The following is a 14,920-nucleotide window of genomic DNA, read 5'->3' as shown; positions in this document are numbered from 1 at the left end:
TTCCTAACTGAGGTTTGGAAACTGGATAGGATAAATATCCCCCTTATTATTATTTTTTTAATAGAAATTCTAGTGTTAATGATATCAAGGTAGCTCTCACATTTGTAATATGAAATGTGGCCAACTGGCTACTTTGAGAACGTAAGTGGTAGTATGGTTGGTAACTCCGGACTTACCAATACACAATGGAATTATAATACTAGTGAAGGATTAGAGCAGCTGTTAAGGCAAATAAAAATTATGTACACTTAAAAATTAAACTTGAAATATTTCTTCAATCACTCATAAAGTATAGTTTTCTCTGAATAGGTATAAAACGACTAGATTTTTTTTTTTTCTGCAGCATTGGAACATAGGTGTTTCTTGAGTCAAACACCAGAACAAGTGGTTTGCCTGAGATTAGACATATGTTGGTAAAACACACACACACATGTTGTTGTTGTTAGGTGTCATTGAGTCAGTTCCAACTCACAGCAACCCTGTGTACAACAGAACGAAACACTGCCCAGTCCTGCACCATCCTCACGATCATTGTTATGCTTGAGCCCATTGTAGCCACTGTGTCAATACATCTCGTTGAGAATCTTCCTCTTTTTCACTGACCCTCTACTTTACCAAGCATGGTGTCCTTCTCCAGGGACTGGTCCCTCCTAAGAACATGTCTGAAGTACGTGAGTTGAAGTCTCGCCATCCTTCCTTCTAAGGAACATTCTGGCCGTACTTCTTTCGAGACAGATTTGTTCATTCTTCTGGCAGTCCATGGTATATTCAATACACATATGTAGTTTTAAATACTAGAATCACACTCAGCGAGGAGAGCAGCTCAGGATTTGAGAAGCCCACAGGACTGAAGCATCCTGAGGAACAGACAGTGGATCTGTGGTTCGCATCTCCAGCTCACTCTGGTGCTGCCTTCACAGAGTAGAATGAGTCCCATGCTCTTACTCCTTCTTGTCTCTGTTCCTCACTCTTGTCCTATTACAACTAGTTGAATATGCACAAGTTAAATGCCTGTATGATGTGATGCAAGGAGTCCTGGTTGTGCAACAGTTAAGCAGTCAGCTACTACCTGAAAAATGGCCAGTTCAAACCCATCCAGCAGCTCTGTGGGAGAAAGACCTGGCAATCTGCTTTTGTAAAGATTACAGCCTAGGAAAACCTATGGGGAAGTTCTTCTCTGTCCTATAGGGTTGTGATGAGTCAGAATTGACTTGACAGCCCACAACTACGACAACAATGATGTGATGCTACTGTATCTCGTGGGGAATTGGTCAGAATCAATCTATTAACCGTAATCACTTAGATCAAACCAATTAGTTGAAACTTGGTAGGATGGTGGTAGTGGAAATGGTAATTGTGGCAGAAGAGCAATTATATCACTAAAGTTTAATGTGCTGTTGCTCAACTTGATAATTATGTGGTCTTTTCTACAGTGCATTGAAGACTGAAGGCACCTCCCCTTATTTAATGTTGATTAGACTACGGAAATGAACAGACTGGAGAAGATCTGATTGAAAAAGATCGTTGTGTAGTTCTTATTTATTCCTTGAAAAATAGTCCAAACTTGTGTGGTAAAAGGGCACACTGCCAGTATTTAAACAGGACTTGTCACAATGATATTAGCTTTTCAGGAACACAATATTCCAGAAAATCAAACAAATATATATTTGATGGGAGGAACTCTTTCTCCAAAACTTACTAAATGGGTGAAGAAATCAGGAGCTTTACCATGATGGAAGATGGATTCTGCTTTAAAAAAAAAAAATTTTTTTTTAACCTGAATCTTGTTTTTAGATATTTGCTGATGGGACTCATTTAAGGTTGTCAACGTTGACCTTTTGATAGTGATTTTTATGAGTATAGAAAGAAGAGGATATATGTGTATGAATAAATGGTGTTACATTAACGTTGGCCTTTGGATAGTAAGAAATATCTTACTATGACATAAGTTCATTTCTTGACCCATTTTTAGTGAGTTATTCTCTACTAAATTATGGGCAGGAGAGGGAGAAGATTCTGTTTAGCACATTCCCTACCACATACCACACTCCAAAGGTGAGAATCATGGCTAGCTCACCACACATCAGGCAGTGACTGATGCCATTGAGTCGGTTCCGACTCATAGCGACCCTGTGTACAACAGAACAAAACACTGCCCAGTCCTGTGCCATCCTCACAGTCGTTGCTGTGTTTGAGCCCATTGTTGCAGCCACTATGTCAATCCATCTGGCTGAGGGTCCTCCTCTTTTTCGCTGACCTTCTGCTTTACCAAGCATGACTGATCTTAATTGTGCTGAAGTTAAGAACTGGTCCAGACCGACAGCTCTAGGCCACCCACAGACATAAGCTCGCAAGGATGCACACGGTGTACTCTGCCTTTGTGACAAATTTTCTTATTAATGTTCATTAATATTAACTAAATAAAATATTTAGAGGGAAGAATGGCACATAATGGTGTTAACCCATGCTGCCATAAAAATGTATATATTATGGGTTCAAGCCAGGAAGAATCTGAATTCATGAGTTAGAATTATGTGTTTGGTGTTTTTGTGAAAGTGTGCTTAAATTTTCATGCATGCCTTCATTACATGTGGGGTTTATGATTGTTATGAGTATAAACAAACTCTAACTTGTAGAAATGCAAACATACTGTCCTCAGGAAAGCAGAACTTACTTCAGTTAAATGAATAATGAGGCCTTGGTCATCCTATCTGATGTATAACTCTACACATTTTCTCAGGAAAGATGCTTCAAGGCTTTCAATGTAGAATATGAAATATCAGTGTTGTTATCTATAAAATATGTGAAGGTATGTACTATTGAGATGGAGTAATGTATTTATAAATTCATCCAAGTACTGTAATCCTTAAAGTTGTTGCATAACTATTTATATGTGTGAGTTTCATGCTTCAGGTTGTCTTTGTTTTTATTGCCTGCTGATTTTTAAGGTATATATCCCTAATAATAACATTTCAAGCATACTTGCCCCATACTATGAACAATTCCAAGTATTTTTCCTGTAGTAAGTCCTTTAGTCTTCCAACAACCCTCACAAGCAGGTAATGTTATTATCCCCATTTTGTAATGAAAGATAATGAGAGTGGTCCAGTAATTTGCCTAACTGCTAATGATGGAGCAAGGATTTAAACTTTTTGACCTATTGATATCTATTCTACCTGCTTACTTGCTCTGAAGCATTTCTGCGTTATAGAAATGCCTCTCTTTTGGGGGGACCCTGTTAAAAGCTTAATCATCATGTAAGATTTTAATAACGATGTGATTTTGAGATTTTAGAATGAAGTCATCCAATTGACCTAACAATCTGATGATTTCTATTAGAGAAAAAAGTTTTGAAAGTCAGAACTGGAAAAATATTGTTGGATTTGCTTTTGATTTTGCTATATTTATTTTTGAACATGGAAGTCCAGTTGGGTCTAGTACAGATAGAACCTACTCATGAGGGCTCTGGGTTCACTATGGAATGGTCTATGGAACACCAGGGAATAAGAGTAAGTAGTTTCAGAAGCCTTAAAAGATCTGAACTTTTCAAGTATGAAAATATCTTCTATAATAGCATCAGCAGTATCATTTGTGTGTCATGTATTGATTATTTCCTATATTCTTATTGTTTCAGCTTTTATATTTTAAGATGTTTTTTTAAATAAAAGTTTCTAACGAAAAAGCGAAAGATTATAATGGGTAATGAAATGTATTAGTCTAAACGTAATTCTACACGGGTAACATAGGAAAAAAACACTAGTGCAATTATAGTTTAAATAATTGTACTTAAAATTATACTGATCAATATACTGGATAGGAAGGTCTGAGATGGGCCTTGGAGTTAATGCATGAAGGTGGGAAAATGAGAAGAAACTTAGTTTTACTTTGATTACACGTATTGTAACAAATTATCACTAAGAAATGCTTAGACTAAACAATTGCTATAATATCTTTTGAATAGTTGTTTGTAATATGCCGTACGAAAAAGAAAATTGGTTCATATTGTGTGAACTTTTTGTTTTGATTTCTTTTTACATTAAAATCATTATTTATGAATAAATTAAGTAGTTTTTATTTGATTGCTAGAAAAATCCCACATATTTCTAAATAATTCTTGGATCTAAAATGAAATCACAAGGGAAATTAGAAAATATTTTGGACTGAATGAGAATGAAAATACAACATATCAAAATTTGTGAAATACGGCTAAAGAAATACTTAGAGGGAAACTTATAGCTTTAAATGTTTATATTATGAATATGAAAAGCCTAGAAATCAAAGTTCCATCTTGGAAAGCTGGAGGAGGGGGGAGAAAAAAAGCAAATCCAAGAAACCAGAAGGAAAGAAATAATAAAGAGCAGAAATGAACAAAACATAAGATGGACAGTAGCCAAAGCCCACTGCTGTCAAGTCATTTCCAACTCATAGCAACCCTCTAGGACAGAGTAGAACTGCCCCCTGGGGTTTCTAAGGCCGTGATCTTTACAGAGGCAGACTGCCACAGAACCACTGACCTTCTGGTTAGCAGCTGAGCACATTCACCACTGTGCCACCGGGTCCTCTCAAAACAGACAATAGAGAAAATTAATAAAGCTAAAAGATTATACTTAAAAAAAAACAACAACAAAATTTATAAATGTCTACCTATATTGGCCAAGAAAAGAGAGAAAATATAAATCACCATGCTAAAAGCAAAAATGGTTACCACTAGAAAGCCTACAGGCATTGAAAGGACACTATGAACAACTACGTGCCAAGAGGCTCCCTGATGGTGCAGTGGTTAAACATGACGGCTGCTAACCAAAAGGTTGGCAGTTTGAATCTAGCAGCTGCTCCTTGGAAACCCTACCCTGTGGGGCAGTTCTGCTCTGTCCTATAGGGTTGCTATGAGTCTTGATGTCAACGGGTGTGGTTTTTTTTTAATGTGACAAGAGATATGGGAACTTAGATGAAAAGGATAAATTTCTTGAAAAATACAACTTAGCAAAATCAACACAAGAAGAAACAGGAAATCTGAATAGCTATGTTTATTAATGTATTTTAATTTATTATAAAAAATTTTCCCACCAAGAAAACTACAGCCCTAGAATTCATTGGTGATGATATTAACATTCGGAAAAGCAATAACAAATATCTTACACATTTTTTCAGAAATTAAAGAGGACAGAACAGTGCTCATCTTATTTTATGCGACCAGCATAACCCTAATAACAAAACTTGTCGAAGACATTTAAAAACACACACACACATACACACAGTAATATCCGTCATGAGCATAGGCACAAATTTCCTTGACAAAATATTAGCAAACTGAATCCAACAATATAGTTAAAGGCTCTATTGCGACATCATGACAAGATGAGATTTATCCACGGTGTGCAAGATTCGTTTATCATTTGAAAAATCAATCAATGTAATGTATCATATACAAAGAAAAAATGAGAAAAATTACATGATTATTTTAATAAATGAAGAAAAATTCAACACCTATTCATGATAAAAACTCTCAGCAAACTAGGAGTAGTAGGGAAATTCATCATTCTGATTAAAAGCATTTATGAAAAGCCTTCAGTTAGCCACTTCACTAACTAGTAGTGACAGGCTACTGCTTCTACCCCTAAGATTGTGAACACGGCCAGAATGCCTGCTTTAACCACTTTTTTTTTAAACATTGTATTGCAGATTCCAGTCATTGGAATATGGCAAGAAAAAAGGAAAAAAAAAGTCCATACAGTTTGGAAGGGAAAAATTAAAACTGCCTATTTGTTCCAGTTCATATGTTTTTTGAGGTAGAAATCTCCAATGAATGTACAAAACAACCACTAGAACTAATAGGCAAATTTAACAAGATCACAGATTAAAAGTTTAAAATGCAAAATATACCAGCAGTTTGATATTGGCAAAAGGATAGATATATCAATGGCCAGAAAAGAGAACTCATAAATAGATCCATAAATACGTGGTTAATTGATTTTTGACAAAGAATGTCAAGGCACTCCAATGGAGCAAGGAAAATGTTCTCAGTGGTACTGGAAATACTGAATATCTGTAAAATGAACATTGATTTATTGTATAAAATATATAATAATTAACCCAAAATGGACACTATACCTAAAATATAAAGCTAAAGCTGTAAAATTTATAGGAAAAAAACACAGTAGATTATCTTCACAACATTATGGTAGGCAAAGAATCTCAAATAGTACATGAAAAAATGCAAACTATAAAAAAAATAGACTGGACTTCATTATAATTTAAAACCTTTTCTCTTTAAAAGACACCCTTAAAAAAATGAAAAAACAAGCCACAGAATGGGAGTCAATATTCACAACATATATAGGATTTGTATTTGGAAAATGAAGGAGCCCTGGTGGCACAGTGGTTAAGAGCTCAGCGGCTATCTAAAAAGTTGGTAGTTGAATACACAAGCCACTCCATGGGAGAAAGATGTGGCAGTCTCTTCTCAAAGATTACAGCCTTGGAAACCCTATGGGGCAGTTCTAGTCTGTCCTATCGGTTTGCTGTGAGTCAGAATCAACTTGACAGCAAAGGGTTTGGTCTGGATCCAGAATATATAAAGAACTCTTAAAACATGATAGTAATAAGACAAACAATCCATTTGCAAATAAGCAAAAATAATTGGACAGTCACTTCACAAAAGAAGATATACAAATGCAAATACACACATGAAAATATGCTTCATATCATTAGTTATCAGGGAAAAGCAAATTAAAACCACCAAGACATACCATTCATTAGAATGGCTAAAATTAAAAAGACTGACCATATCAAGTGTTGAGTATGAGGATGTAGAGCAATGAACTTTTCATACATTATTGGGGGGGGGGGGATGCAAAATGGTACAACCACTTTGGAAAACAGGCAATTTCTTAATAAGTTAAAAATGTACCTGCCACATGACCCAACCATTTCACCCCTAGGTTTTTATCCAAGAGAAACAGAAGCTATTCACATAAAGATCTATGCATGAATATTCATAGCACCTTCATGTATAATAGCCAAACACTTAAAAACAAAACACACACACTCACAACAACACTAAACAAATGTCCATTGACAGGTGAAAAGATAAAATGTGGTACATCCATACAATGTAATATAACTCAGTAATAAACAAACTATTAATATATGCAACAACACAGATAAATCATTATGCCAGGTGGAAGACCTGTTGCTGTTGCTGTTGATTGCAGAGCAGCTAGTGGGTTTCAACTGCCAACATTCAGTAAGCGGCCAAGCACTTAGCCACAGCTCCATCAGGGCTCCTTCCAAGTGGAAGAAAAAACAAAAAAGTCAGTTGCCATCCAGTCAGCTCTGACCCAAACTTTCAACCTCTGAGTTAGCAGTCCTGCACATTAAAATCACCACCCAGGGACTCCTCAAGTGAAAGAAGCCAGAGGAAGAAAAGACGACACACTGGATGTTTCCATAGTGACAGAAAGCAAATTAGTATTTGTCTGGGCACAGAAGTGGAGGGAGGGAGAGATTGCAAAGGGGCAGAAAGCAACATCGGGAGGCAATAGAAATGTTCAGTGTCATGGTAATTGTGATGTGTTCATGGGTAGGGGCCATGTCAAAATTCACTAAAGTGTACAATTTAGATATTTGCAATTTATTGTACATAATATCTACTTCAATAAAGTGGAAAAAAAAAAGTTATCACTTCATTGTTCTACAGTCCACCCTAATCAGTTTCTCATGTAGGATTCTTTCATTTCTTCATTCAACAAATACTTGCCAGACACTGTTCTAGCTGCCAGGGATACAGAGGTGAGTAAAAGAAAGAGAGAGAGATCTCTAAGTTTCTTGAAATACATTCTAATGAAGAGGGACAGATAATAAAGTCAGCTATCTTTGATGTACTATGAAAAAATATTTAGCAGAACACAGGAGTTACTTCACCAGAGAGGAAAGCATGCGGTTGTAGTTTTAAACTGGGTGATAATTTAAAACATGGTAACTATAGATTGGTGAGGTTTCCTGGGTGGCACAAATGGTTAAGTGCTGACTACTAGCCAAAAGGCTGGGGTTTGCAACTCACCCAGAGGCACCTCCTAATATTGGCCTGGAGATCTGCTTCCAAAAGGTCAGATCTTGAAAACCCTATGGAACAGTTCTATCTACTCTGCACACATGGGGTTGCCATGAGTTGGAATCAACTGGAAGGCACCTACCAGCAACAACATAGATTGGTAATTTAAATAGGATGCTGTTGTTGTTATTGTTAGGTGCTGTCCGGTTGATTCTGAGTCATGGTGACCCCGTGTGACAGAGTAGGGTTTTCTAGGCTGAAATCTTTACGGGAGCAGATCACCAGGTCTTTTCTCCCACAGAGTGGCTGGTGTGACCTTTCGGTTAGCAGTCAAGAGCTTCAACCATCGTGCCACCAGGGCCCCTCTTAAACAGGGTGGTAATTTTAAATAATAACTCTCTCTTTGAAGGTATCATTCAAGTAAAGCCTGAAAGAGGTTTGCACTGCTTATTATGCCAGGGGGAAGGGCGGCGGTCCAGGCAGTGCACAAACCTGCAGGAGAAGCTGCCAGGTAAGTCTGGGAAGAGCAAGGCTGTCAGAGAGGCTGGACTGGCAATGATGACTAAGTCCCAATATCTGTTAAATTATTTCTACACAACTTATTCTTTCACATTTCCTTTGTGTAAATCATTCTTTTTTACTTCCTTTTAGTTCTTGAATTCTGAGTGGTGGTAAACTACCATATTTGCATCTCAGATTCCCTCCTTAATCTGCATTTCCCTAACATACTGAGAAAAGCCCTTCTTCTCCTGAAGGGCCAGTAAAGGGAAAACAGCTGAGTCAGCTGAGTCTCCTTGTTTTGAGCCAGGGCTTAGAACCATTCGGTTTAAACCTCTGCTGAGAATTTGCGTTTCTAACAAGTTCCCAGGTGATGCTAATGCTGCTGATTAGGGACCAATTCTGAAAACCGCTAGTAGAGCAGTAGTTCTCAAAATTTATTATACATAAGAATCACCTGGGGATCTTGTTAAACTTTAGATTCTGATGCAGTATCTTGGGGTGAAAATGCAAATTTTCAGCAGCGCTTCAAACTGTTTCAAAGCCCTGGTTTTGACCACCCTCTTGGTGTAGAGACCTCATCAGGGCCTCCTTCTAGAGAAATCAGAGGAGAAAGGTGCCATGTATTCATATTTTAATCCAATATGTTAATTAGCAGGACTCCACATCTCTGCTTCTGGTTCACTTTGTCATGAGGGTAAATGAGCTAAAGATGCAAATTTCTATGGAGGATTAATCAAGCAGATTGAGGTCTCCTGTACCATGGTTTCAAACTGGTTTGTTCTGGTTTGACCCCCTGCTAAGAATTTGCATTTCCCCCCAGATATACTGAATCAGAATCTATATTTTAACAAGATCCCCAGGTAATTCTTATGTATACAAAAGAATATATAGCTACAGTTTAACAAGATCTCCAGGTGATTCTTATGTATACATAATCATACATAAGAATGAATCAGTTTGAAGCCCTGCCGGTAACCTTGCTGCTGAAGAGTCTTTTCTCTCTTAGACCTATGAAAATGATCCAAAGCTATGATAATGGCAGAAATCTGATTACTGTCACAAAACTTTTATAGTACCTATAATAAAAAACAAAACAAAACTGTTGCTGTCAGAGTCAATTCTGACTCATAGCCACCTTTTAGGACAGAGTAGAACTTCCCCATAGGTTTTCCAAGGCTGTAAATCGTAACAGAAGCAGACTGCCACGTCTTTCTGCCACAGAGAAGCTGGTGGGTTCGAACTGCTGACCTTTTGGTTAGTAGCCAAGTGCTTAACCACTGTGCCACCAGAGCTCCACCTATAATATAGCTGCATTCAAATTATAATTAATGTGTTGGCTTCCTGAACGATAATGCAAGCTACTTAAATGAGTTTTTAAAGAAACAACAATTTTCACACTCTAGCTATTCTTTCTCCACAAGTACCCATCCATATTAAAAATGAAATTCTCCTTGGTGTAGAGAACTGTGAGTAATACAAGATACTCTGGATACAGTAATAAAAACAGAAATCCTGTAGTTGTACTGAATGTCAGGGGGTCCTTTTTGTTTGTTGTTGTTGTTAAGATGAGACATGCTATGACTATTTAAACATCCTACAAAACCATTAGGAAACCTAGCCCCTACTGTCTTATCCTGAATCATTTAAGAAGAACCCAGGGGGCAAAAGATTCTGCCTATGTGAAACAGCATTACTGCTACTGGGGAGTAAAGTTGAGAGAATCGTGCCAAGGATTTATTTGCTTGCAGTAGGATAGTTGTTTACCTTTAAACTAAAAACATCATTATCTTGGCAAAGCCTATCTAAGTAACATATTAAAGGAGAACAACTCAGAACAAGGCAGCCTTTGCAAATGAGCATTTTAAAGGAAGCTACAAGGTTGTGGTTTTGAACTGGCCTTGAACATCAATCCTTTCTCTAGCCTCAGACTTAGGAAGATACCACCACCTGCCTCAACCTTTTGTTGTGGGGAAGAAATGTGTTACAATATGTGGAAATGCTATGTACAGTAAACTATTTCAACACGTTAATTGCTTAATTTAATGAATTTATAATTCAAAATTATTAGAAAATTTCCCTTGCAAAGGCCAGGATTTAAACAAATAATAAATAAGAAAGGTTGGAGAGATGGGTAAAAAAATCACTTGGCTGAGTCCAAATCACTTCTCATTTCATAGTTCCAAATGGATACCATTTTAAATGTGATACAAGTTCCATATTGTTCCCAATTTAATGTTCCCCACCCACCATATATCCAACTTAAAGCACAGAAATAAGGTCTCTTCAAGTGTACAGATGATTGATTAAAAAATGCATTTTTATTTGAAAAGTGTGCAGAAACAATCATTGAATACAGTTCTCAACCGTAGTATTCAAACACAGACACGAGATAATTGGATGCTATAATTACTGAAGCCACTAGAACTTTATTATAACAATAATGACCTAACGGTGTTTGTCAGGCACCACAGTCTATTCATCGGCATATAGAATTATAACTCCATGTTTTAAGTTTTAAGTGACATTCATAGCACTACACAAAACAGAGATCTGTGTAGAAGACACACAAAACAATCAAACATGCTTGACTGAACAATGAGGAAACATTACTTTAAGGTAAATTGTCGGGATATAGTGAAAAATGTCAGTGTTATGTCAGAACATTATCTACTTTTAACATATTAACTAAAGCAGGATAGATTACTTTTCTTAAATAATTTCAGATACCATCGGTATCTTTTACAAGGCTATGGACACAAAAGCCCTATTGTACAAGGAGGACATTGACCAAGTTATACTATACTATCTAGAATGTAATTGGTCTTCTTAAAAGAAATACAAGAGGACATACAAAATGATTGTTTTCAATAACTTGAGATATAGTAAACCTTTTCAATCAAATATGATGACCTCAATTTGACTGCCCATCTGTAGTTTAAATACGTCTGCTAAAATTAGTGTTTTGTCCCTGCTATGATGCTTCTTTTCACAACAAGTGGCTTAAATTATGACTGGTTTTTATTAGCGGTTCTTAGTTTGTGATAGCAGCGTCTGTTTATAAAATGGAACATAATTGACAAACCACTTTCTGATATATGCTGTCGTTTGAGCCCGATGTTCACCTGGTGAGGTACATAGGCTTTGTAACCCTCATATGCGCAGAAGTCACTAAAGTATTTAATGACATTCCCACAGTCCCCCAATTGTTATTTCTGGCCACTTTCTTTTCTACAACACTAGGCTTCTTCTCAGAGAGCATTTGAAAAAAATCATCTGGAGAATAGAAGGGTAAGAATAAGCAAACATTTTTACCTTACTAGGGATAGTATTTGTGCTAACAGAGGTAAGGACAGCAGTTGCTGGTTAAATAATGAATCTATTAGGTTAAGGACAGACATTCTGACTCCTACGGAATTTGTCAATGAGCCTTAAGAGCTAAGTCAGCTGAGGGATATTAGCCATGCCTTCCACAACCTGTAAGAAAGGAACCAAGAAACCAAATGTAAACCACTCAATTTAAAGATGACTCCTGTGTGTATGTGTGTGTTTATATATGTATATACATGTAATGGAGCCCTGGTGGCACAGTAGTTAAGAGCTTAGCTGCTAACCAAAAGGTCAGCAGTTTGAATCCACCAGCCCCTCTTGGAAACCCTATGGGGCAACTCTACTTAGTCCTATAGGGTCGTTATGAGTTGGAATTGACTCAACAGCAACAGATTTGGTTTTCGGTTTTATATATATATATATAGAGAGAGAGCAAAAGATGACACCATTTTAGATAGTCCCACTACTTGGTAATAAAGTTTTGTTTTAAAAGACCTTTGCACGTAGAAAGTTAGAAAATGTCTCAACCATAGTGTGTTGGTACAAAGAACTCCACAGAAAAACACCTTTGGTATGCTATTTCTTGAAATTTTAATCAAAATACAATTTATGAGAAAATTAGATTCATATATAGTAAACAAAATATTCCTATTTCCCAAATTTTGATGCCAATAATGAAATTTGATCTTTAAATATTTTATTGCTTAGTTTTAAGGTCAAAAGCTCTATTTGGTTAAAAACTTTTCATTACCAAATTTTTATTTCTTTTAGTTTTTTGAGGACATGCGTCTTCAGTATTGAAAAGCATGCTTACTAATTGAGTGTGTTTAAATTTTTGGTTAGTAGTATGGATTTTGAGAAATATAATCTGACAATACAATCTGCCAATGAGACTAGTGGCACTGAGGTGCCACCAATCGGTGGCATGACAGGACGCCAATGGGAACTGGAGGTATAATTTATTGTGGGCACCTTTCCAAAACAAACCCTTCAGCACTCCCTATCACACAGGAAAGCCATAATTATGCTTGCAAGTTTATCTCACAGAAATAAAGGGAAAAAAAGAAGCAAAAGTTTAGAAAACTAGCAAGTGTCACCTAATAGAATGCTCAATCTACACAACAATGAAGCTCCAACTCAGTTCTGCTGAGCTTCATGCATTTCAAACGGACCTACCTTGAATTCATTACAACCGGAATAACTCCTTGCCAATGAGGTCCAGAGGCACAAAAAGCGGCTGGCAAACCATTTAGTCAATAGTAACGAAAGGTAGATAGAAATGATGGGTAAATATTTGCTGTGGATCTAGTTACAAAACTCTGTTGATTCAAGGTTTCTGTTGAAAGCCTTGTCTTTCCCTACTGAAAAAATCAACCTTTTAAATATGACCTTCTCCATGCTATTTTAGAGGACTAGTTAGACAACTTTTAACTCTTATCTCTCTTTATAGGTCTTGCTCAACAATGTCATTGTTATTTGGTCTCCACACAAAAATTCTAGGGCAATAGATTTATAATATTTCCTAAATATCTAATAGTTATTTTTATCAGTTCTACTTATGAAGACAAATAGCTTCATAAATTTATAAAGCGTTGAGACAACATTCAGCTCAGAGAATGTTCTATATCCATTTTCCATGCTTAAGAGATAGCTCAGAACTCTCCCCAGAAATAAGCTTAATATTATCTTGGTTAAAGTTCAAGAAGAAAATATAGTTTATGCTGAATCTTTAGACAATCTCTTCAAATATAGACAGCATCTTGGCATATTTATAAATGATGCTTTCCTTAATATATTCAAATATACTAGACTTAACACTTTAAAGCTTGGTAGCACAGTGGTTAAGAGCTATGGCTGCTAACCAAAAGGTTGGCAGTTCAGATCCACCAGCTGCTCCTTGGAAACCCTATGCAGAAGTTCTTCTCTGTCCTATAGGGTCGCTATGAGTCGGAATCGACTCAATGGCTACTTGACGACAGTAGAGGGTGAAAGAAAACTTTTCTACAACTTTGACTAACATCTGCTCTCATATTTTCCTTTTAAAGAGTAATTAAGAATCTTAGGAAACCAGAGACCTAAAGAACCATTTTTTTTTTTGTAGCTCAAATTTTAGATTGTAACCCAAAATACTTTATGGATGAGTTTTTTTCCTCAAATGATTAGAGTAGTATGCAAGGAAGAAAGGATATGTCCTCCTTTTTAAGTGAACAGAGACAGAGAACAGTGAATTATCTTGTCCTATGGCACAGCATATTGATGCTCAGGAGCCCAGGTTTCATACTATACCAGTTGGTCACTGTATCTACTGCACAATATTGGCTCTCTTTCTAACTACTGCATCATTCCACCTCTGTTGGTGAGAATATATATGGGCTTCATCAAATTTGTTGATTCCCAGTGGACTTGATCTACCGTTTAAAAAATATTTTGGCTGTTACTGATTTTTGATGTAGTCATGTCATTCTCTATGGCCAAGCTTCTCTCTCTTATAAAGGAGATAGTGATGGGCTGATTAAAACTTTACCCTGGCTCATCTTACCTGTACAGGTTGGCAAAGAATAACAAACTGGAAGCATAACAAAGACATCCACTGATACACAGAACTACTCTTCTAGTCAAAAACAACAGATACAATATTTACTTTAGAAAATGCTGTTTTGTAAAATTTTTTTGCAGTGTGGTAGCTGATAATATGGAAATGATAGCAAAGTGGCTAGAGTGATGACTTGCAAGAATTTTACAGCTCCTGTGTGGGCACCCACATTTAGGATTTTCTGTGCCAAGTCACGACTTGTTACCATCATCAGACCAAGACAAACATTATGTTCTCTTGACTTTTGTTTTTTTAAAGAATTTCATTGTTAACATTAAAAGCTAACTAGCCCGAGATGAGAGGGCAGAGAGGGTTAGGAGCTGGTTGAATGGACATGGGAAATACAGGGATGGAAAGGAGGAGTGTGCTGTCACAGTATAGGGAGAGCAATTAGGGTCACATAACAATGTATGTATAAATTTTTGTATGAGAAACTAACTTGAATT

General features: G+C 36.6%; 1 protein-coding gene across 1 annotated transcript in view; it reads left to right on the top strand.

Annotated features, from left to right (window-relative positions):
- The window catches only part of CCDC68 (coiled-coil domain containing 68), a 41,657-nt gene extending 40,090 nt beyond the window's left edge, over nt 1-1,567 (top strand). Inside the window, exon 11 of the mRNA XM_004379245.2 lies at nt 1,434-1,567. Coding sequence (XP_004379302.1) covers nt 1,434-1,491 — 58 coding nt within the window. The 3' untranslated portion in view covers nt 1,492-1,567. The remainder of the gene's footprint in view (nt 1-1,433) is intronic.
- The last annotated feature ends 13,353 nt before the right edge of the window (nt 1,568-14,920 follow it).

The sequence above is a fragment of the Trichechus manatus genome, unplaced genomic scaffold, assembly GCF_000243295.1.
Source record: "Trichechus manatus latirostris isolate Lorelei unplaced genomic scaffold, TriManLat1.0 scaffold00063, whole genome shotgun sequence".
NCBI lineage: Eukaryota > Metazoa > Chordata > Mammalia > Sirenia > Trichechidae > Trichechus > Trichechus manatus.
Note: the sequence above shows the minus strand (reverse complement) of the source record. Positions and strands in the feature narration are given on the sequence as shown.